This window comes from Streptopelia decaocto, assembly GCF_964273445.1.
Source record: "Streptopelia decaocto genome assembly, chromosome: 4".
Classification (NCBI taxonomy): Eukaryota; Metazoa; Chordata; class Aves; order Columbiformes; family Columbidae; genus Streptopelia; species Streptopelia decaocto.
This window is the reverse complement of record NC_138658.1, coordinates 69,505,250-69,530,619: the sequence shown is the minus strand read 5'-3', so window position 1 is coordinate 69,530,619 and position 25,370 is coordinate 69,505,250. Positions and strand designations below refer to the sequence as shown.

Below are 25,370 nucleotides of genomic sequence, written 5' to 3'. Positions count from 1 at the left end.
ACTGACATAAACTAATAGTGTTGCTTATAAAAAGCATGAAATAGATGCTTTGCTTTTTCTAGTGGTAGCGTGGCCTCAGTGGGAGTACTTTGTTCTTTTCCTTCTGTTTGGACATCTTATTTGAAGAAACATGGACCAAACAGAAGGTTCTGAGGACAGAATGAACAGACATCTAGGAATCTACCTGCACAGGCAGACTGACGGAACTGGAGATGTTTAGTCTGACAAGGAGCTAAAGGAAAACTGGCCCTAAATCACTTGAGTTACATGCAAAGAAGAAAAGGCATAAACCCTTCTTGTTCTGGGAAGGAGAGAGCTTAGTAGCAATGAATATTTAGGCTTCGTATTCAGAAGAACTTGGAAGGGGTAAAGATAGTGAAGCATTGGGGTGGTTTGCCTGGAGAAATGGTGTGACTTCATTCATAGGAGGTTTTTAAGGACAAATTGAAGGATGATCTCTAGGATTGTAGTTAGGCTCAATGTTAGTAGGAAACTAAACGGCTTCTTGAGAACCCTTTCATGCATTCATATAATTGCTAGAATGGTTATCGTAGACTCCTGCGACAAGAAAAATTTGTCTGAGTCTTTCAGAGTTTTGATCCTGTGATTTTAGTCTTTGGATTATTAGGTCTATTATGAGATAAAGAGCTGGATTTTGAGAGAAATAAGGCTGTTTATTTATTCCCACCTGAATTACTGCGCTTTTTGCAAGGAGCAAGGTTTATGCTTCACTGTCAAGAATCTCTGTGGTAGCTTTTTATAAGAAACTATAGAAATAGATCTAGCAAAAACCAATGTCATATGTCTGAATGCAACCTGTGGAGTACTAACAGGAAGAAGGGCCCACCCCATGTGCTTTGGGATGTTAACTTCTGTCTCTTTCACATAATATGGATGAGGATCGTTTCTGATATTTGCTGTGGAGTTGGCTTGGACCTGCCTTTCCCTTCAGGAAGTTTGACCAGGTCTGGGCAGCTGTAATAACTGATAAATGCGCGCTGATGTGCATATTTCCATCACTACATATTTCCAGCCTTGTATTTTCTTCCACTTACTGTCCACAATTGAAGCACAATCAAAAGTCTCCTGTTCCAAACAGAAGAGTCCTTTTGTCTGGGAGTTGTAGAAATACTCAGCTAGATCTCTATTTCTCATTTTTAGGATTAGGTTCTACGATGTTTATAAACAATCTGAATTTCTGGATGCCAGTACTTGATTTCATCATTCCAGCTGGTTATGCTTGAGGAAAGTTTATAACTTTGAACTTACAGGATGCACAAACTCATGTAAAAAGGCACATACTGAGTCACACTAAAGCTCCATGTCATCCAGTATTCTGGCTCTGCCTGTGGTCACCCACAGACGTGAGGGTACCGAAAAAGACAAGTAATAGCGATAGGTCCCCAAAACACTCCCCCGGACCTTCAGTAACTAGTGGTTCCAGCGTTCTGTGAGCCCAAAGTGATGTCTTTGTATCTAACAACCCTCAATGAATTCTGTTATTTTATCCACGAGCATTGATACAAACACAGCCCACGGAAGATATCTGAAGATTTACAAATAGGTTCAATTATTCTAGTGGTTCTGCTATTTAGACTCCTTAATTAGGCAGTTACGGCCATCCAGCATTATATTGTAAAAGGAGCATGGAGTCTGCTTGGAACTGCTCTGTTGGTGCTCAGAGGCAGATCTTTACAAGTGGTTGTAGATGTTGTCTGTGCCATCTCTGTCTGCAGCTAGGACATCCTGGTAAAATATGAAAATTATCCTTTATTTCATCATCAACAGATTAAGTCATCGGAGCTCAGTAGTCCCCAGTTAAGCAACATTTTCTTGACGAGGCCAAAATAATTAACTGTGCGAGGGAATTGCTCCCGACTGTGCATTACTGGAACATGTACTAGACTACTGGACTGGACATGTGATACATACAGTCCCAAGAGCCTTCCCTATGCCATTCCTCTCATATCTTATCTCAAATGAGTCACTCTAAGTTTAAAAAACCCCGTGATAGTAGTGCATGAAGCAACAAGTTGGTGATTAAGGTAGAAGACATGCAGTGTGTGAATAGCCTAGCAAAATCTACACCTAGTTTAAAGGAGGACTGTGACTGTTATTTGTTCTTACTGGGCAGACATCCTGATGTCCTTTTCCTCCTATACTACATTAGACATACTAATGTGGTGACACCTTGAAGAACCATAGATTCTGTGGGTAGGGGGGGTAACTGATCCTTTTCTAGAAGAATAGAATTTACAAACTGAAAACTGTAGGTCATCACAGTTAAAACCTTCTATTTTTAAATGAGACCCTAATTTGAACACTTAAACAACAAATCTGCTAGTTTTAATGAAGGAGATGGTGGGAGGACATTTAAAATCTGATTTTCTTACCTCTGCCTTTCGGGAGTTGGTTAACTGTGAACTGTGGTAAATGTTGAAGCTGTTGTCTTCCCCCATCACTGTAGACGTGCTGAGATATTTGGAAGGGGAAGGTCGTATGCCTATATCTTAATACAATAAACCAATATTTCTTTTCACAATCTTAGAAGAATGAATGTTTCTTGTCTGTGTTTCAGAATTGTTCTCTTCTCTTCCTGCCCTCCCTCCACCCAAATCCTCTTTATTTCTTGCTTTGATTCCTTACTTGGTTAAGGTGAAGTTGTGATCACAAGTGTTAAAACTAGCTGAAGGATGTGTTTCTATTCAAGAATATTAAAATATAAAGTTTAGGCTAATCAGAGATGTGTCTGAACGCACAGGCTAGCCAAGGTTTGGAAACTTTTTCAAATGTAGCATTTTCAGAAATATCCAGGCCTATGTGTAAGTTAATATACACAGAAAGCACTGACAGATGATTGTAACCTGAAGATAATTTAGCAAAGCATATTCTTGTTTGGAATGAAACTATTGGGCTTTTGTGTCCAACTTCACAGATCATAGCTCACAGACTTTCAAGATAGTTAAGTGGGTTTTTGAAAGGTTGATCAGTTGTACTGTGCTTTTGTCATGGTAACTACAACAGCTTGCAAAAGACTTCAAGTCTGAAAGTGCAGAGAACAACCTAAGCTGTGTCTTAAATACATTTGTTTTTTTAATTTTCAGGACAGAAAAAGAGTTTTCGTCAATATCATGTTCAGTTTTTTGGAGATGCCCCAGAGCGAGCCTGGATATTTGAGAAGAGCCTTGTGCCCTTCAAAGAAAAAGACCAGTTTGAACAGTTATGCCAGGAAAGTGCAAAACAAGCCCTCACTAAAGCAGAGAAAATAAAGGTAAGAGGCTACCAAGTCAGACAAGGTTTGCAGCTTTGTATTTTACTGTTACAGCTATGTATGGATATAAATAGATATTCTAGAAAGTTTTAAAAACAGTTTGTACTACAGAGGCTTGTACTTAGAGATGCAAAGAATGGGATGATTTACCACTGGTTGTTACTTATGGAAAATATGAACTCTCTTGTTTTGCCATTGGTTCCTGCATGGTATCAGTGCTATCAAACACAATTCCATTTGAATGTCTGAATTATAATCACACATTACACTTAGTCTCTTGGAATTGTTTTGTGTTAATGTTGGCATTTTGAAATAAAAAACGGGCAAATTTCTCATGCTGTCGTCTTACCTTGCAGATGTTAAAGCCTGTTTCAGGAAAGCTACGGCCACAGTGGGACATGGGTGTTAAGCAAGCAAGTGAAGCAGTAGGCATGACAGTGGAAGAACGGAAGGCCAAGTACACCTTCATCTATGTTAGGGACAGACCTCATCTTAATCCTCGAGTGGCAAAGGAAGTTGGCATTGCTGTGGAACCATTAGAGGAGATGGACGAGTCATCTTATTCAAGCGAAGAAACCACTCAAAATCTGAAATCGATGAAGGAGTCTGGCATTCCTAACAAGAGGAGGAGAAGGACATCAAAGTTGTCTGCCTCTGATGATACACAAGAAAGTAGTCAGTTGGAGACTAAGAATACTACTCCTCAAAAGTCATCTGAACAGGCAGAATCCAAAAGAGGGATAGGCTCCCCTCTCAATAGAAAGAAAACTCCAGCATCTACTCCACGAAGCAGAAAAGGCGATGCAGTATCTCAATTTTTGGTCTTTTGTCAGAAGCACAGAGATGAGGTTAGTCTCCTTTAGCTGTTATTGTTGTTGATTGCCTCTTCTCGTTTCTGTACTTAGAGAAACTTCTTTGCTTTAGTGGACGAAAACTGGTTGTTACTGTAGAATCTACAATACTCTGGGCTTGACAAGGTATGCCTGTGTCAAATCTTAGTCTAGACAGGAACAGAGAGAGAAAGGGATGTAGATAAGCAATATAAACAAGGTACTGATAATGCCATTGTACTGTAAGCAAATATCATGTTAGTTTCTTCCTACGTAATCTAATAGTTCTTTATATTAGCCATAACTTGTTTTTATGTATGAAAAATGTTGTAGATATGCATACATATGCTCAGGCAAATATGACAAAGGTTATGCTGTTTATGACAATCTATTTGTAGTTAGCTTGTACATTCTTTCTGAAAATGTGGCTCAGTTCCTTTGATTTGTTCCCTTGACTTTGAACTACTCAAAAACTCCATTTGACCACCTAGAATCTATTGCTGAGCTTCAAAAGAAGCTGGTTAACAAAGCTTGTGAAAATCACTGGCAGCATGCAGTCTGTGGAACAGAAACTAGGTCCTCTAGAGAGGATTGCACTCCAAGACAAGGTAGAATAAACACCTTAATATCAACATTTTGTAGGAAGACTGTTAGAGGTATAAAAGCAGTACTGCTGTTCTAGCTCGTTACTTTAAAATCACGACCATCATTTTTCTTCCTTACACCCGCTGCTCTATTTGCAGTACAATTCCATGCACTGAAAGAAGTGTGACTTCTCATATTGTCATATACTATTCCATAATACTCACAGAAGTACCACAAAGTTCGTGGTGACTTTGTCACAGTCTTTAGCTATGAATGGTTGACTTTGTTATAGGATGATTGTGTTAGAAAACGTTAATAGATGTGAACTTTATAAAGAAAAATTTAAAAACGGCTTCTGTTCTATGAAAGACAATCAGTTGTGTTTAAACTTAGGATCTTTTTAGATCATTGCAACTGAAGCTAATATTGAGAATTAAAATGAACACAGCGTTGCATATCCTTTAGTGACTTTGGTTAAATGGAGAAGAGCATTGGCAGTTCAGTTTGTTGGCTGTGGAAAGGAAAGGGGTTTGTAGCCCGACTGTTAAATATAGATTTCAACATATTCGTGATGAAAAGCTGTATGGGTAAATCACCTGTCTCACGGTTGAGAGACTAGTGTTCTATTTTCAGTTTTTCTGTAAGTAACCTTATGTCTTGTATAATGGCAAGGGGGAATTTCCTTGGCCTTTAAGGTAGGTAGCAAGAACTCTTGTGCAATATTGAGAGACATGAAATTACTTCTCTGGAAGAAATAAGATTATTATGACTGGTTTTATGGAGTCTTAGCCAAACATATCTTACCACAGCAGAGACGTGCTGAGTCTCTGATGTTATATTTCTATTTTCTGTGCCAGTTATCAAGCTTCATCCCCTACATCTAGACAATGTCAAGACTATTACAATACATTGAAGAATTGCTTTGTCTTCAAGTGTCATTTCGGGAAACTGAAAAACTTGCATAAGCTTGAAAATCACACTGATGATAGTGGCTAATAGTGAATAGTGTTATAAGTAGAAGGCAGTAAGTTTCAAAATATTGCATATATTTAGAGAAAGGATATCCTAGCATTTCTGCCAAGAATACCTTTTGATAAGATCAGTCATGAAATCCCCAATCCACCTGATGGTGTGATCCATTCTGATGGGTACAGAAGCTTTTATCTCCGTAGAATGGAACTGGGTTAGGAACACTGTATATACCAGGGAACTGTAGGTAACAGTCCCTCGGAGTGCTCCGGGGAGGAGAGTCTTTCCTTTCTCTTGATGCAAAGTTAACTGGCAAAGTGCAGAAATAGCGTTTTAGATATTCGTGCTTCTCACACAGAACCTAAGTTACCCAAATTTGGTTTATATTTCCAACCTGTCGAGTTGCTTTTAAAACGGCAGTGTCTTTGCCTTCAGTGGAAGGTGGAGGTTGTACTCAAAGTCATATTTGGAGTTTCCCCTTCCATTAAGGTTATTTGATTCAACTTGCATGGTTTGCTTTCCATCCAATAGTTTGTTTTGTTGCTGTTGTAGATGTTTTGATGCTTTAGGAGGAGTGATAACCTTGGCTGAAAAAACATACCTCTTTCTGAGCTGCCTGTATTGATGGCATCTTATGGCTACTTTAGTATTTGTGTGTGGCAGCTTAGAAGAAAGGAAAAATATGGATCCCTCTCTGGCCCCCAGACTGGGGAAGGGATGGAGGTGAATGGAAAGGAATGATAGAAGGCTTCTCTTTTGGGGCTTCTGATAATCACAAACTCTCTTAAAAGTAGAGCTGTTTCTGCTGTGGTGTTCTTGGAGTCCAGATTGTACAGTAGTAGGATTCAAATATGAATTTGGTTTTATTAATTACTACTTATTGTGTTATGTTTTCTGGGGATAGGAGGGTGAGGAATAGTTGAAATTTTTAGAAATGAATGATGGCTGCTGTAAGACTGGATGAACTGCTGGAAAATGTTTTTAATGATGCTGCCCTGAGGGAGGTGTTCAAAGCCTGGAACACTTATGTGGTTGTAGCGACGCATTAAGTATTTCGTGCTGTTACCAAAGGCATAAAGTTGTATTTTGTACTATTGGCATTCTTATGCGCTTCCTCTGTGAAATATAACCCTAGGAGTCATTAGAAGGGAGTGTCTAACTCACGATAAAGGTATTGTTCAGTGAGAGGCTGTGCTGTTTATATTCATTCATTGGTTTAGGCCTTGAGTCGGTTTGGAGGTAAATTAACAAATAATTTTGTTGGTTGGGTTTACAACTGAAGATTTCTGTCTGTGTAAGGAGTTGTTGAACATCAAGGTAATACGCTTTGCTCCGGTGAGCAAGGTCATGCCTGGTCTAATTACCATGTTTTCCACACCTATGGTGATATTAGTTCCTAAACCAAATAAAAGATCTTCCATGTGTTCTGTAGCATAGTTAGATAAGTACCTGGGAGAAGTGTGTGGTTTTCACATACACCAAGATACCAAATACATAATTTCCAGTGTGTATGCTGGGATGGAGTATTTCAGCATGAAGACTTTGGAGAAGACTGCTGGGCATTTTCCCTTGAGGGCTTCTTTGCAAGGATCCCTTAACCATTAAGAACCATGAGTGTCTTCTGCTTGTCATTTCAAAGCACTCCTAGTCAGTTGAGAGTTGGTTTTATTCATATTTTGGTGGAACTGGAGATGATATTGAACTGTGTCTTATTTTTGTGAGCAAAGCCAATTATTTCTTAGAGAATTAAATAACTCTGTGCCCTAGTTGAGCACAATGAATGATACACTTTTAGCGGCAGTGGTCAAAATTGATGCTAGTTTCTATTCCTAAAGAAGTGAGATTTATTGGAGGGGTATCTTCTGTGTCTGTCTACATTCACCCCTTTCAATAACTTTTTTGACATTGTTGGATTTTAATCAAGCTTTGAGGAGAGGCCTCCAAACGTAGTTATATTGTCCAAGCTTTATGCAGATGGGTTATGCCAGATAGAAGCAAGAGAACTCTTAGCACTCTACAAGGAGAAAAATTACAGCATCAGTTTTCCTTCTAGACACTGAATAATCCCAATGGAAGGAGGTTACAAGATCTAATCCCTGGAGAGGCTTCAGTCACACTTGTATCTTCTTTGACAACAGGCAGTGCAATTTTAAGACACTAAGTTATAAGAAATCAGATTTAATCCCTTCCATTTATCACAGAAAATTCGTATTTCTGTTCAGTGGTGTTACAATTTGAACACTTGGCTTTGTTGGCCTAGTTTTCATTTTACTCCATGATTTTTGGGGTATTGATTACATCACTTCAGTAATGAGATTTTGGAGACTGCTGGGTAATGAGATGAGAGAGGTTGTTTTTAAAGCTACTGCTTGATTTCTGTAGATCATACAGTCTTAGAGATTTCTGATTTCTATAATTAATCAAATGTGGTTTTCCTCAAGTAGGAGTATGGGAATACTGAAGGAGTTTGGGAGGATTTTTTTCTTTGTTTTTAATACTAGATTGTCTGTGTTGAATAAACTTCTAGAAACTCTCTTAAATGGATGACTATTATGTGTCATGCTCCTATTATTAAGAAAAGATGCACAGCTTTCTGAGTTCCCAATGTTCATATACATAGTAAAAAGCAATGAATTAATGTAGGAAAATGTTGCGTCAGATGCTAGCTTGTAGAAATCTCTGTGCTAAGATGTAGGTGTAATGAGTTCTGTGTTTAATGAGTTCTCCTATAAAATGGTGGATGTCCTTGTAGGCAAGCATATGTTCCAATATTGCTTGTCTGTCTTTTGTGGTATAGATTTAAACTTCATCAAGAAATAATACAAAATTTTTTGGATGACCACAAGACAAGACTTAAGCTTACTCTATTTTTTTAATGTTAAAAGGCAAATAAATACTTCCAAAATGATTCTTATTACTTCTGAATATGCTACGAGAATTTTTTAGAGGGACAGAGAGAGAGAAATGGTTCTTCAAAGAAAAACTGGATACAGAAGGTTTTAATCTAGTTCTGTCTGCAGCAGAAATGTTAAATAACTTGTTTGTATCCAGTTTTGCAAAGCAATAGATGTACGCCATTTTTTTCAATGGTCACCTTTTGTTAATACAACCCTATTTCTGCATGTATAGGTGGTTGCTGAACATCCAGATGCTTCAAGTGAGGAGATTGAAGAACTGCTCGAATCGCAGTGGAACATGCTTAGTGAAAAACAGAAAGCTCGCTATAACACAAAGTTTGCCATAGTGACCTCTCCCAAATCTGAAGAAGACTCTGGTAAACGTAAAACTGTGCTAGTGTACTCTAACTAAATTTGATATACATAGTGGTGTTAAACTAAGCACATATTTGAGACCTGTAGGGAAAACAGCTTTCACTGTTTTCCAGTTTTAATTCTTGGTGTTTGTGCCAATAGCAAAGGAATGCCAATGGTTACAATAAACGCAACCCATGAAGTCTACATTTCTTGCTCATTGTTCTGAAAAGTTGTTATATGTAAACCTTCTACTGTTTAGCGATTGCTGATTTCTCATTCTTCTTCTGCCCACAAGCAGCTGCCATTGCATCCACTGCCTGTTACGAGTGGAAGCTGGAAAGGGAAGATGAAGTGTTACTACTAGTAAAATTTGAGCTGTTTTTTTACGGAATAGTTAGGAAACGGTTTAAAAGTTTAATCAGTGCTACACCTTTTCTTCACATATACCTGAAGTATATTACCTCATGTCATCATTAACTCAGGAAGAAGTATTCCAAACTTTAATCTGGAACGTTCATCCGTTTGGCATTTTATTTTGCTACTCAAAGTTTTTAGGGCTTTGTACCAGAGTGCAAATAACTTTTTTCTCCTTTTTTTTTTTTTTTTAGTTGCTGTTGTCTAGCATTTGGTTTTGATAAACAGTCTCAATTATTTTGCAAAATACTTGAGGGGTCTTGGAGTCGCTTATTTGAGAAAGAAGGAAGAAGATAGTTTGGCATTTTCATGAGCTTTATCAAATTTAACTAGCTATCATTTTCCAAATTTAAATAGCTTTACAGCACTGTAAGAGGGACTTACTATGGAAGTATTAGAAGACAACAGGTGCTGCTTTGGGCAATGACAAGAATGAGAGGGAGTGTTTGAAAGTTTGTGAGACTTGGAAAAACTTGTATAAAAATGGCAGTCAGTTTTGTTAACTATCTGTGTGTGTGTGAAATAACATCATTTTGTGGAAAATTGAAAAGTTTTTAACTTTAAATTTTAAGTGTCAAATATTTGGATATCAGTTTAAAAAAAAACCACATTCTGTATCTCTCAAGGTTCATCATTGAAGAATATTGGAGAGGCCAAACGTAAAGTGTTTCAAGACTCACCTAAAAGGAGATCAAGATCCAGAAGTAATTGAAAGTTGTGTTGTGTGCAAACAGTTCATCCTTATAAGTAGCTATTGAGTGTATTTTTTTATGTAATCGCCCACGTATCATAATCTCTTTATTTTATCTCAGATGTTGTCTTCCTTGACGTTAGAATTTTAATGGATCCCAAATTAAATATCTAAACACTGTAGTGCTGAATTTTGTTCACCTTCCTCAGTGTCATTCATATTGCAAGAAATGTAATTGAAATTGTACCTGTACCAGGTGTTTCTAGTACATATATTGTGTACGTTTATAGTTATCTACAGATGAAAACATGTCAGTTCAATCGTTCCCCTACCCAAATCCTCTTATCTTAAACTTGGAAGAATACCGTGGGATTTCTTTTGCTGGCTTTTTGTAAGTAGCAGGTTCTCCTGGAGCCATTTCAGTCTGCTTTGTGGATTCAGAGTCTGATCATAGAATATGTCCCAGATTGTTTAGCTAAGAACATTAATTTGAAAATTACCCATATTTTCAAGTTGCTAAATTTTTAATAATCACAGCTATTTGTTCCCACTGGAGGAGAATGCTTGTAGCTGTAGGGCAATTTTCAGTTAACATATTTGTGCCCCTGGAGCTCGCAATCTTCATAGTAATGATACTCTGTAGCTTCATAAACTAGAGAGTGCTGGAGAGTGTAATAATGTTGTCGTCTCATCCTGATGGAAACAGACCAGTTCCTAAATCTTCATCTGTCTTTTTGAGGTAGAGCCAGTGCAAACAGTAGCTGAACCTGTGCAAATGTAGGTTAGGGACTGACCTTTTGTCATTTACCAGCTGCTTCAACTTTACAGTGAATGATCGTCTAAATACATTAATAAGTCTGTTGGTTTAAAATGACCAACATGATTCTCTTCCTAGGATTTTGATTCACAAAGGGATCTTATGGTCTCCTCTAAAATATAAGTTAAGCGTGTTAGAGAGAGTCTGGAACTGCCATACCAGAGAGAGAGCTAATCTGTACTGTTGGTGATATCTTGTGTTTTCCAGAGGGCCCTTAATAGATGTCACCCGTATCTCCATCTGTATCATTTGGAGAACTTAAAGGAGACTTAAGGAGGAGACTTAAAATTTCATCTCAGTGATAAGAGACTGTTACAAAGCAGCAGGAGAGTTAAAAGCTATTTAGATCATTCATGTGCAGTCTGAAGATACAAAACTATTGTTGGGCAGTAATAGTCAGACCTTAAACTAGTGCTTATACAGGTAGACTCATCTTTCTGAAATAACTCGAGTATGAAGCAGTTGATTTGGGTGTGTTCTAGAGTTAGTCTTCAGCACCAGAAACCAGGCCTTAAGCATTAAGAGATTATCAAACTGTGTTAATGTTTAACCATGTTTTAAAAATAATGACTGAAAGAAAAGTAACTTAAATAACTAGATCAGTTCAAAATAATTTGAAAGTGGGTTTTAGATTATTTTTCATGTAAGTTTCCCCATCCCCCATCCCAAGGTAACTTACATGGAAATAAAAGAAACCAAAAAAAGAGGACAAAGGAACCTACAGAAGATTTTGAAGTTCAGGAAGCACCTAGGAAAAGACTCAGGATGGATAAACAGAATAATCGGAAGGTAATTATGTCGTTGGTTTGTTTGGGTTGATTTATAGCAGCACCAATCACATTGCTGTAGTTAAGTTTGTCAGCATTTCCGTTTTCAGGATTCAAAAAGTAATGTCCGTATATCAAAGCAAACTGTTGCAAATATTCAGAGATACATGTGAGCTTATCACTGTGGGGTTTTTTTTCTTTGGTTTTGAGGATGGAGATATGACAAGTTGCACTTGCTACTTAAACTGTGGTGAAAATGTATGCTGCGAAAATCTGTTTCGCAGAGGAATGTGCAGAGGCATGACCTTTTCGGCTTGTCATGCTTTGTAGTTCTTTTTCATTCCTCCTGAATTGGAGTTCAGAGATATATACAAGAACGGAAAAAAATATCTTCAGTCAATACTTCATTTAGAGAAAAGGGGAGGGAGAGGAAAGCACAGGAAAATTAGTTTTAAAGAACTGGAAGCCTACAGAACATTTTAGAGCAGCATGCTGACCCATTTCTTACATTAGGAAACTGCAGGCAATATTACTGTATATCTCTCACACAAATCACAGGCTCCTTTGCAGTTTAGCTTGCTTGTGAAAATGAGGATTTTCCTTACATAGGTCACTACAACTACGTCTATGGATACAGCCCAAATCGTAAGCGTAGGTTTATTTAGTCATGCATGGAGACCAGTGAACTTCATGGGTTTTACTTGTGTGGAAACTTTAGCTCACAGGTGTTTTCAGGTATGTTATTACAATATCATACTGTAGTGTGAGTATCGCAGACCTCATCTCAGGATGATTAAAAGAAACAACCTAATATAAGAAAAGGTAGTGGATTTATTTTTTAATGAATTTTAAATTAATTATGCAGGTCACATTTGTAGATGTCGGTTTGTTGCTGGTTATTTCAGTATCTCTGTTGATATTGTGGCGATTCAGGCAACTTCTTTAGAGTTCAATATAAAAAATAAATAGAATTACAGATAGCCAGGCTTAATGAGCTTATTAGCAAGGGACAAAGGTAATTCTTAGAAAAACGTTGTTACCTTTGCAGAAAGAAGCACCAAAACTGATTTTTGCACTTCTTGCTCTAACAGGTTAGTTATTGAATATTCTTCTTATATTCTAGGAGAAGTTTTTGGACTTTTTTTAAACTTGTTGAATTGATTTGAATTCACTATAATACATTAGATCCATGGAATAATTAAGTTTGCTTATTGTAATTATTTCTTGCTATGAAGTCCTTGTTTTGACTGTCCCTAAAGTTACTTCTTTACTGTCCCACTAGCATTTGTACGCTACAATTAGCCCCCATTATCACAAGCAGAATGAGGGGTGGTCACAGGATAGTTCATGCAGAGGAGGTTCTGGTATCTCTGATGCTGTGATGCAGATGTGAATATTAACAGGAAAATAAACAAATACGTGAGATTAATTATTCCCATAAGCTACATACCACTGATAACGTTGACTGAGTAATGTTCGTTTTAAAAGTGTTGTCCTCTATCTGATCTGTTTATCAGAACTAGTTAGAAGGAATCTGATATGTGTAAATATTAGGTAATTTGAAAACTAAATGCATTTAGCAGTGTTTGTGCTTCTGTCCACAGAAGGGCCAGATATAGTAGAATGGTTGCTTTGCGGTTTCTTTTATGAATGATCTCTTAGTCTTTTTCCTGCCTTCACTAGCCCAGGCTATTTCTATCTGTGTGTGCTGCTGCTTAGTAAAGCATTTAGTGAATGACAGTGAAAATGTCTATGTAATGGTTCAAAAAGCCAAAACTAACCATACACCTTCCTTCTGCTGTTCCCAGTTTACCTGCAGGCTTTTGTTACAATAATTTTGGATAGGAGGAGCTTTTTTTTCACAGCATTTTACTTCTTGCATGAGAGCCATGCATTATCATCTCCTTTTTGTCCTTAATTCTTTTTTTACGAAACCTAAATGTTTTTTGCACAAAGTAACTAAGTCATAAGTACCTATACAGAAGTTGGAAAAACTGATTCATTCATCTGTGCTTTCATGGATGTGTATAAAATGCATGTTAACAAAATGGGGGCTCTGTAAAGCATGCTTTAAATTTAAGAGTGAATTACACTATACATTTTCTTTCATTTTTGCACAGAAGTGTAACAGTAGTCTTACAAAACTGATATTGGGCACCTGGTGGCATTAGTGGTAAGGTGTCCCAGCCTGCTTCGAAGTCAGTAAAAGCTCAGTGTAGCACATCTGTAGTATCGCAGCCATTCCTATTAATTTTCACAAAGGAAACCAGTTCTTTGCTATTTGAGGTGTTCACCTGCACATCTGTCGTAAAAAAAAACTAAATGTCAGATGAAGAATATGAAAAAGTATGCAAAACCTCTGTTCTGTAGGATTCTTCTTATTGATCAAGTGAGCATTTGTCAGGGTTAAGCATTCTTGACTACTGTTTTAGTGGGTCATTACTTGAATGAATTTGTAACATACAAAAGGAAAAAAAAAATAGTGGCATGTATAAGGAACAGTGTCCCATTTTGGCAAAGCTTTGACAAAAACTTCCCCAGTTTTCGGCCTAAACTTTTAATGATAAATTCTCAATCTGGAGCAAATGTATGTGTTGTTTGCGCTCCCTTGAAAATGGGGGTTTTCTTTTGGAAATGCTGAAACAATCTTAACCATAGTAATTTAAAAAATGGCACTGCTATAAGTTGTGGAGTTGAAAGCAAGCCTCACTGAGACTTTAAATTCTGCACAGGGTTTATTCTCAAATTGATATAGTGATTCTGCAGTTTACCTTTAATAAGTAAACATTTTAATGTGACCGATTTAGACAAAGAATAGTAAGGATAATTTACGTGTCTTGTGTTCATTTAGAGCTCCCCTTTTTGATATGCTGAGTTTGGGATGGATAAGTGGGATACTGGAATACTGTGTTCTTTAATTTTCCTCCTTTGTTTATGGGTTTGTACCCTGTGCTGTAAATGAGTTTTAAAAGTCACTTAAATGGGGCTAGCTTAACTACATTACCATTCAGATATTTGTAAAGACACTTTCTTTTTAATAACATAAATCCAGAAGTAATTGCCAGTTTTATCCAACCACTCATCAATTAGGAGTTTTTTTATTTTTTCATATTTTTTTTTGTGACAGAGGGAGACAAGCAATGACAAAACAGCAAAAACAAACTCTTCTAAGGTCACAGAAACCTCCTCTTCACAAAAGAACCAGTCAGGTAATGTGGTCAGAATAAGTTTTAATGTAACTTTTTCAATTAAATAATTTGAAAATAAACAGGTTGTCTGAGGCAGCCGGCTAAATTTTGCTGACGCAATAACCAGTTACAGCCAGCGTGCCACAGTTTTGGGGGGGAACGTGGCCTCTTCCTTCACTCCCACCATTTTGGAACGTTATACTTGACTGAAATTGTGTATTGCTGATTTAGAGCAGCAGTTCACAAGTTCACCATTTGATGGCACCAAATTAAAGCTTGTTGCCCTGTTATCTTGGCGAGCAGCGATACAGATCCTGCTGCTCCAACTTGTCATCGTGCATTAGCCCAATAAAATGAAGTGCAGTGACCATCAATGTATTCAGTTACTATGTGATTTTAGTCCTTTTACATGATGGTTGATGGGAGACAGTGTGGAGCGCGAGAGGGAATTCTAAGTAACCTTGGACCAAAATCTGGAAGTCAGACTTGTTAATGATGCTCAAGTTTAAGGTAACTTGTGTAAAAGCATGTCTTTAGGTTTTATGATGATGTGCCAAAGACGAGTAAGCTCCAGCAAGTTCTGCGTGATGTCCAAGTGATGACGTGCTGTAGATAATGTCTGGTACCCAGCTCCTCTGTGTGACCTTCCTCTTAAAACATCAGTGGTACTCAGATTGTCATGAGATCACATAGGCCTTCTAAAGTTTATCTGAGGAGATAACTGTTACCTCTGTTTTAAAGAGGTCGTAAGTCACAAGATACTTGGATTTTAATAGAAATAAGCCAAAAAAAAAAAAAACATTTCTTAGCCGTTTGTAGTACATATTTGATTAATAGAAACCTCTCAATTTTTAATATCTAGCCAAAAGATGTGGTTTCAGAAACTTACTTCATGTTCTCAGCCCAGAAGACCTACCTAAATCAATCCTTCCTTTATCTGAAGGAATATTTTAAATGGCGTCAGGGAGATAACGTTTTAAAGTTCCAAACTTCACTTTGTAAACCAAAATTATTTTACAGCAACGAAAAATCTGTCTGATGCATGTAAACCTCTGAAGAAGCGAAATCGGGCTTCAGCAGCAGAATCTTCAACTCTTGCTTTTAGCAAGAGTTCATCTCCTTCAGCTTCCTTAACTGAGAATGAGGTAAAAAAAAAGTGGTGTTTGCACACAGCCATTTAATTACAGAAATTTTCAGGTGTGAATCTTGTTTAAAAAACAAAAATCAAAGGCGAATTCTCTAACGTTGGTGCTCTAGACAAGTTACAGTTCTGGCCTCTGTGAAACCTGTTAACGTGTGCATTGCAAATTCATTTGTTGTAATACAAACGTCTGATTTGGGGACATTGACATATTGTGGTTTTTAATGTATTTACCAACAAAGTTTTAGAATTGTAACCTTCTATTAGAGGCAAAGTAAAATGCCAGTGTGTTCTGTATTTTCTTCTACAGACTTTATGTAAGTGTACTACATTAGTTACATTCTGTAACTCAATATTGTCATGTTGCCATAGCTTTTAAATCAAAGCAAGTTTCCTAACTCTCTGTTTGACCTAGAACTGGACAGTTTTCTGAGCAGAGCCCCTTGAAGCTCAAATTAGTTTTCAGGCTGTTTTAAGTGCTATTTCTCTGTGATGCAAATAGCTTTGTCCCCAGTAGAGTTCAATAGACAGTGCAGGATGTATCTTTTTGATACTTACTAATCTTAGTCTTAGCTCTGCGTATTTGGAACTGTAATTCTTCTCAATTGACATACATTAAATGAAATGTACGTACAAGAAATGTATTAATACAATCCATTAAACCATTCCCCGAGTCATCTACACGATTAGAACCAACCAGCCAAAGAGTGGCAGCATGAGGGTGAAGTGTGCATGCTGTTTTGCAGGTGGATTCAGAAATGTAGTTGGTAGGATTTAGTAAAATATCCATAGACAAACAACTTCAAGCAGTTTGTATTACAGAAGCTGTAGAGAAAACACTCGCCTACTAACATGGGAGTAGGACTTCCAGTTCTCACAGAGACTATTTCATCTCCCCTAACAAACGCATGAGGTGCTTAGACACGATAACTAACGCAGTTCAAATATAGACAACACTGAGTAAATGCTTGACCTCCAGGTGGGGAAAAAAGGTTGCATGTTCGTGGCTGTATATCTATTGAAAGTGGAAAAATATTTTAACAAAAAACAGCAATTTCTCCTTCCTGTACCCCTATAAAACAAGCAGAGGAGGTCCCACAGGACATAATGAGCATGTCAGCAGTCAAGTGCAGTAATCCTTGTTCTCATTTTGTTCTCTCAATTGAGAGACTCCCATCTCTTGGCTCACCAGCTTCTGCTGGTTTGGCTTTACTGTTGGGACTTGCTGCCTAATGGCTGTTTGAGTTTGGGACCATCTATTCAGCCAGACCAGTTTAAGGAACATACTGTCTTTTTAACTCTAGATATGCATCTCCAAATAGTGTAATCTCAGGAGGAAGATTCTTCTATTTCTAGATATTGTGTTTATAAAATGAAATTTCCAGAAATCTTTCTTGACAAAAGGTTCACTTTTGTAGGATTTTGGGTTGTAACTTAACTGTTCACATGTAAAAAAGGATATGATTATATAGGCTGAGGTGGAAATTTTAAAACTTAGCTCTTAATCTACTCAGCTACTGCTAAACAGCAAAAGATGTGAGAAAAATTCACCTCATGCACTGCTCACATAGCATCGATACACAAACTAGAGAGTGAATTGTTTTCAAGGGTTTAAAAGGTTTTAAAATATCAAAACGGTCACTACCAACATGACAGAAAATCCACCCTGTGCAGGACTGGGTGCAGGGGGGAGTAGATTAGTGGGCTGGATCCTTAGATGGTTTAAAGCTACCCTGACCTGAACTTGTACCAATTAAGGATCAGGCCCAGTTTGTTTCCTAGGACTTTAGATATATTTGCCTTTAAATAAAGCAAAAATGTCAGGCATGTGTTTCTGAGCTTACTATTGATCTATTCTACAAAACAAGGAATGATACAAATTTTGGATTGTGTGGGTGGCTTTAAAAACTTTTTTCTCTTTTGTATTGTTATTTAGCACTTGTCTAAATGGCTAAATATGTGTGTACCCTGAGAGCGTTCATTCAGAGAGAAACCTCCAGAATGTTAAGGAAAAGAGTTTAAAAAACAAACACAATGATGAAAGTCTTGTGCAGCGAATTGAATAGGCTGTAATTCTTCTCAACATTAAATACACTTACTGATTTAACTTTTATATTTCTGTGTCCACTATAATGCTTTTAAATGTTGGCTTAGATGCTCTCTTAACAAAAATTCTGCATATTCCACAAGTACATACACCTCCACAAGCAATGCTGAGTGGATTCTGGCCTCCTTTTCTCCTTTATTTCCCCCACACACACTATTTGTGGGCAGCTGGTTCCAGAATGGAACCTGGACGTGACTGTTATTTGTCAAGGAGTGTTGCTAACTGCACACCTCTGACATGCCAGTCCATTCAAATGAGCTCTAGGAAAGGTGTATTCAACAGGAAGGGTGCACTCATTTTTTTTCTTGTTTGAAAGCTGCATCTTATTTGACATTTTTAAAAGATTTTTAGGTTATTTTTGTTGTTGTTTGGCGGTTTTTTTACTCGGATTTACTTGGAATTTTATAAAATTGGTCTAGGCCAAATTTTCAATTGATATGTTACTTTGGGTATCTAATTCACAGGTGAGAGAGACAAGGGCGGGGGTGTGGACATTTCTGCCTTAAAAACAAACAAACATTTTTAGACCTGACATATCAGAGATGAAAGGTAGACTTTTACTCCTCTCAAAAAAAAAGGGGGGGGGGCAGCTTTGAAGTTTTCTTAAGATAGATGGACAAAGCAGTCAAGTGTTTACACATGAATGACTACAATTCATATGTGCATTTAATCCTGAAACAAAATACTTAAATTTACTTCTAGGCACTTGACATCAGTAGTAATTTCTTCAGTGCTCCATGTGAAGCACGATTTTGTTTAAAATCTAATTCTTAATGAGGAACTGATAGGGCCACATGTGAGAAAGTTACTCAACACTTCAGTCTGCAAAAGCTTGGAGCAGTTTTTTACTGCCTATGTGAGACTTGGTGTAACCATCCAAAAGCTCATGGTATTCGTGAGATACAGCTGGTGTATTCTTGTTTCTTTTTTTACCTTGGCCCTCCACCCCCCCAATAATGTAGTAGGTGCCAGTAGAGTGTAAGCAGTATTTTTTTAAATAAATAAAAAAGACTTTACCATTACTGCTGGTTTATTGACACACTTGGTGTGTTTGCGTGAAAGATATATCTGCTTTAGCTTTTCAATCAATTTTTGTGGTTCCTGGCTTGCTTCACTAAATTGTATGACTTGTTGACAGTGTCAGAGTATCCTGCAGGGTCTAGATAATACTTCTGAACTTTGTCAAAGAAATAGTACTTTTTTTTCTAAGAGAGGACAAAATAAAGAACATGTAATAGTCTAAATTCTTAGCTAGTCTGTCATTCATCATATCCTCATGAAGTATGAGCTGACCAGCAGATGGCACTTTAAAGAAGCCTGTGAAAGATTTTGAAGATGTTGCTTTTATTGCAAGTTCCTTATCTTTTCCCTAGAGGGAATTCTTTCTTCTTTCTGTAACATCCAGTGTCAAAACGAGCTCTGTTGCTGGTTGTACCTACAACTTCTTACGTTTTCAAGGCCCAATCATGCAAGCCTGAAATTTTGCTCTTTTTTCTGCATATTAAACGGTATTTTTTTTTCTCTCATTACCAATTTGAGGCAGATTTGGTTTATCTGCATGTGTAGCATGTGTACACAATGGAGAAAACATGTACAATTCTTAAAAGGTAAGGTATTTGAGAAGGGAGTCTTGAGACATCTACAACTTGTGACTAAAAACGTACGTCAGTTCCATTTATTGACCCTGGAGTCTGGTTGTCCTACAGTATACAACTAAAATATTCTAGGCAGGCTTACTGAAGGTAAAAATAACTGTATTTGAGAACCCAAGAACAGGAAGGAAGAAAGGAATTAACGTTACCCTAAAGAAATAGTCAAAGCAAACCTAAGCAAAATCAGTGTGCTTAGCCTTTCCTTTTAGCTGCCTTCAAGGATAATTTTCTCCTCAAAACAGTACTTAAGGATTATTTAATATATAGTGTCACTTTAAATTCTGTGACTTAGCAGCCGCTTGTTTCCTGTGTTTGTTTCTGTATGCCTATAGATTTCTTTTCTTCCTGGTTCAAAGCACCAGTAAGCAGCCAGGGGTACGTTTTTGTGAAACACTGCAATCATTGGACTTGTTTCTTGCTAAACCTCTTTTAAAGCCTCTAATAATTGAAATGACCTGCATCGCCCACCAGATCGTATAGTTTTGTTACGATGCTTCCACTTTCACATGGGAAAAAGTTCTAGGCTTGACTTCTGTTCTTTGGCAGCACGTTCTGTGTAGAAAATTAAGTTTCTTATGTAATTATTCTCATCATGTGTATTACTTAGGCTTCAGAGTGCAGAGATTCTGTTTACTGAATGTTTACATAATGCAGGTTTTTATTCCACACCCCCTATCAAAGCATCATGAGTATCTGTAGGCAATTTTATAATGTTTTAAAATGTTCTCAGAGTTTTAATTAACTTTCCAGGCAAATTCAGAAATGCATAATATCCTTATCTGAAACGTCTAACTCCTGCTAATAATAAAAATGAACCTTGTCCCAGGCCGTCTTTTTTTGCTATTATAGTACTGTGTACACTTGTGGCACCGCATACTTAAAGAATTTATCTAGTCTAGCAGTATGGGCCAAAATATCATTCTTCATTCAGTTCAGGAATTCTTATACTGAAATAAAGGAAATGTTAACTGTAACTCAATTGGCTCTGTCAGTTTTTCTGTCTCCGTGTGGGTGCACAATAGATTGTCTTTTGAATACAGTCCGATCCGTCATTTGTATGTTGCTTATTGACTTATACTAAGTTGTGCTTAGATTTAAAAAAAAAAAAAGTAGCAAAAAAGAAAACCCTCTAACCATTGAGATTTTGTTAATAAGAAAAAAAATGCAGTTGGCGTTTCTCTGTGGAAAGTCTAAATGGTTTGCTTATCGGAACATGAATAATCCAAGCTTTTTAGAGAAAGCTCTGAGTCGGACCAGCCCTGTTCCTCCTCCTGGGTGACTGGTTTAGCACTCGTGGACTTTAAAGTCCTGTCAGGAAGCCTGAGCTTGTAGCAGTGCCCTTAGTTTTAAGCAAACTGGAACTTAATAGCCAACAGCATTCAGAAGTCATGGAAACATGCTTCTGAAATCCTTATGGAAAGATGCAACGTCTGTTAAAGACAGCAGGTGACCTGAGAGAGGGGATGGATGGGAGTCTTAAGGCAGCTCGGAAATAGCGGTCGGTCACTCTTGGTGGGCCCTTTTTTGTGTCCTGCCACGGAGGTGACTTTCCTACCGAAGAAAAAAACACTTTGTTTTCATTTTATATACCCCGAGCTTTAAAAGAAGTATATGTAGTGGGTATTGTTTCCGTTTGATGTTCTACAGCTGGGACTGTAAAATGTGAGATGGTCAAGTAAAACAAGGGGAAGCGGGAGGGTTAACTTTTTTGGCGCTGGAAAAATTTGCCCTTCGGTTGCTTTTATAACTGATTTAGCCCAATGTGACAGAAGCACAGTGTTGTCTTTGATGACCATGATCAAAGCTTATATGCTTAATGCTTAAGAAGTGCTGTTAAGCAAGCATATATGAGTAATATAACTGTTCTTATAAGACCGACTGAGTTAATAAAGTGAGTTTTCTGAGGAAGAATTTTTCTTTAATGAAAATTTCACGTTGGCAGCTAGAAAAACCTGAAAAGGCATGTGACTGGTGGAGTAGTAACCATTGGAGCCCATTCCCGTAGATAGATACATAAATATTAGCAACTTTTTCAGTCCAAATTTCCAAATTCATTTTGAACCTTCAAACACTGGGCAGGGAGAGCTTGTCTGACCTGGATCTGGGGGAGGAGAAGTCCTAGCGAAGCTGATAAGCACAGAAGCATGAATGTTCACTTTGCAGTTGCTAACACACAGCAAATGGTATTTGAAACTTCTGCTCCGTGAAGTGCGAGGTTTTGCCTCAACAAATATTGTTGCTCTAGGCCGCCCTTTAGCCAGGAGGTGCTTACAGGGAAGAAAATAAAAGACACCATCACCCTCTCTTTGCCCCCAGGGTGACACTGAGCCAGCAAAGATGTTTTTATAGATCATCTTATGAAAATGAAGACTTAATCCTAAGCTTAAAACAAAAAGCACATTTAATAGCTCAACAGCTGATTGAGTCCCAGTCTTGACAAGCAGAAAAGTTGCATTTTATGTTCTTACGACGGTATCTTTTCAAATTCTTGGGCTGCAGATTAGATGAGTACATCCATTTATTTCCAGACCTAGAATTTCCAAACCTACTTTTCTTTGGAATTACCATGTAATGGTTTTGCTGGCCCTGGTATTTACTATTTGATTTTGGAGCTGTCTGAAAGGAAATAGAAAAATTTAGATGGAAAACCAATTTTTTCCTCCAGTATGTGAGTGGATGGAGCAAATGTCCACATAAGTATTTAATTTCATCCCCACCTGCTTCTTTGAAACACAGGTTCATTTGAATTTTTAAATTCCAGGCTATCCTTTCTTCTGTTGTCTATCAGTACGATTGGATGCCAGCTGAAATTTCAACCATCCAGATGTGGAACTAACGATCCCATTTGCAGAGTTCAGCCACGTGATTCTAGAAATATGCGGGCTGAGTGCATATACCAGCTTGCATCCAACTTCTTTTGTATTTTTTTTTTTAAGCCAGAGGGAATGAAGAATGGGCTCACATTTCTGCTGACGTGTGTGGCTGAGACTGGAATCGGGTACCTGGTCGCAAAATATGCTTAAGAAGTTGCTGTAGAATTGAACTCACCATTTAGATGGTGTGAGAAGTGTTTCCCTATATTAGTGTTTATCCTCCCAGCTTTGAATGAGGAAAGTCTTGCAGTAGGAAAAACATTTGAGAAGTGATTTTGTCCAAAATTCTTCTGTCAAATCATCTTCCTGCCCCCCCACATCTTTTTAGAGAGCTTGAATCAAGAGACAAAATTAAGAATATAAACATATAAACTCACAAAATGCCCATAGCTTATTGAATTTAATTCCCGGAGTTACACACGTTTCCTCCTCTTAGCCTGCCCAGCAGCCTTCATCAAAAACGAAGTCTTATTCAACATAACCATGAGAAGGAAACTCCGTTATTCCACAAACAGTCCTTGTGTCTGTATGTACATCGTGTATCCCTGTTGCACAAAACCAAGAGTAGTAGTTCAGGAAGCAGTAAAACAAAAGTAAATCTCATCCTCATATTTGGCAATTAATTCTTCTATATTCAGTGGCAGTTGCTGGTGTAATCTGGCTTTATATATCAAATATTGCAGTATGCAAAGCATCTTCATTCAGTTAACAATGCTGAAGATTGCTTGTATGAGCATTCTTGAATGGGCTTTCTAAAGATAGGTTGATTTTGTCTGAAAGAATACATTAAACACTTATTTTGGTTATTGTAAACAGGGAACTTTAGCATGTAGTTCAAAAGAAAATTCAAAGATTATTTCGGAATACGAGGTCTTGATAGGCTGATTCCTGTGCTGTTGTGGGTCTGAGTAACTATTGCCAAAAGAACAGTTGAAGTGTAGTGTGAGATACACGATCAACATACCTTGAGATGAGTAGACCCAATTCTTAAATGAATGCCATGTTGCCACAATTTCTATCTTTTCACAGGTGAAAATATAATATTAAACCCAAAGAATTTACAGAGATGCCAAAATTTTGTCCCAATTTAAGTCGGTAACGAGTATCTTTCTAATAGCAAAGCTATAGAGAACTTGGAAAAATGCAGTCACGTGTCCTCACGTGTTCCCTTCAAGTCTTACGTGCCTGAGCAGTGAATAATAACTGATACACGCAGGAAAGGAAAGATTGCCTTGGGAATCTGACTGTGAATCTGTCGCTTCTGCCAGCAACTGTATTCTGAACCTCGTTAATCCCTGAAGTAAGTTCTGGCCCAGCCCAAATGGAGAGCGAAGCTCGTGGTTTGGTTTTTAGGCCAGTTCTCTCGCTTGTGTAGGAGACGCGCAGTTTCCAGTAGAAAGAGCTGCGTTTGATTGCTGAAATACCACCCGATTGCTTTGAGTTCAGGCAGCGTGGTGTGAAAGCATCTACAGGCAAATCCTCCCAAAATAATGTTGACGTTCAGTAATTGAAGGAAATGGGAAGGAAAGCTTGGCCTTTGTGCAAAATGTAAATTTTGATGGTGCTTGTGATTATACTAACTTCAGCAGAAGAAGGTTGTCTTTGGTGTAACAGCATCGTTAATTGCTAATGAAGAGTGGAGATGATTATACAGTTAGGGTATGATTTCATTGCAGAAACTTGTCACTTGCTATAAATCTGGAGTGAACAGCCTTGCCTTTTTTCCCCTAAATTTGAATTCTTAAAAATAGTACTCTGCCTTTTTGAGAAATGAGAAATTACTCAAAATGTAAAACGGCATAAAATAGCAAAACGGCAATCGCTACAAATTGCAAATTAACAGGTTTTGCCACTAATCTGAATGTTTATTACTTTGAACCTTGGCCTGAATATCTGAAGACTTAATTACATTGAATTTACTTTGCTAAGGAGATTATATTACAAAAGTAAGGACAAGACAAGCTCTGGCATGATGACAAGGGAAAGATTTAAGTTTGTAACTCAACAATTAAAGAAAAAAGCTCCTAGAAACCTGTGCTGATTTTTACTGAATGCTGTGATCTGGGCACTTGCATGTAAACTATTAGACTTTCCATTATGGAAAGTTGTGGTAACAAACCCCCAAAACGTTATGTTTAATTTTAGAGGTGGCTGTGCTTCACATCAGCATGAACTGGTTTCCAGCAATCGTCTTGTGAATCATCCTTAGTTAGTGACTGCTTCCATATCAAGGTATTTTCATTGCGAAACTCAACTGTCCCCTTGGTGAATCAGAACCCGCTAGTGCCGCTGCAGCTTGCCTGGGGTACAAATATAGTTCTCCCAACCATCTTGTGCTCCACCTGGCACTAGGTTGTGAATCTTCTCTGAGAAACGATAAGTGCAGGTTGTCTCAGCCTCCTCTGCACAGGCCTGAAGGGGCAGACGCTGGTTTTACCTCCCTATTCCCATTAGATTTTTCGGGATAACTTTGGGAGCTGAGCTGTTGAATTCTGCCTCTCTACACAGACACAGCTTTCCCAAAAGGTGGTTATATGGACCAGGGGTTATTTGCAACGGGAGAGGGCTGGTAGTGATTCACCTTCTGCAAGATATAAGATGAAATCAGGGTCAAACTCTGAATTATCTTGAAGAAATGCTTTCCTATCTTATAATCCGCTAGCCTCCCCCTTTATTAGCCCCCCAAAATTAGCCAATATGAAAGCTCTCAAATGACGCTGTGCGTGAGTTCCATGTAGCGTGGCTGTTGGATGCGGCTGTTGGATGTGCTGGCTGAAGCTTTGGTTGTGGTCGCAGGGACCGAGAGCTGCG

The 25,370-nt window shown here is 37.8% G+C and overlaps 1 protein-coding gene across 4 annotated transcripts in view; it reads left to right on the top strand.

Moving 5' to 3' along the window:
• NSD2 (nuclear receptor binding SET domain protein 2) overlaps positions 1-25,370 on the top strand; it is a 101,106-nt gene that overhangs the window by 58,871 nt on the left and 16,865 nt on the right. For 3 of the 4 annotated variants that reach the window (XM_082050233.1, XM_082050232.1, XM_082050235.1), the window contains exons 4-10: positions 3,105-3,271; positions 3,628-4,119; positions 8,785-8,929; positions 9,950-10,027; positions 11,502-11,620; positions 14,726-14,807; positions 15,807-15,931. In XM_082050233.1, the coding sequence (XP_081906359.1) occupies positions 3,105-3,271; positions 3,628-4,119; positions 8,785-8,929; positions 9,950-10,027; positions 11,502-11,620; positions 14,726-14,807; positions 15,807-15,931 (1,208 nt within the window). The remainder of the gene's footprint in view (positions 1-3,104; positions 3,272-3,627; positions 4,120-8,784; positions 8,930-9,949; positions 10,028-11,501; positions 11,621-14,725; positions 14,808-15,806; positions 15,932-25,370) is intronic. The other variant, XM_082050234.1, reaches the window with a different exon arrangement.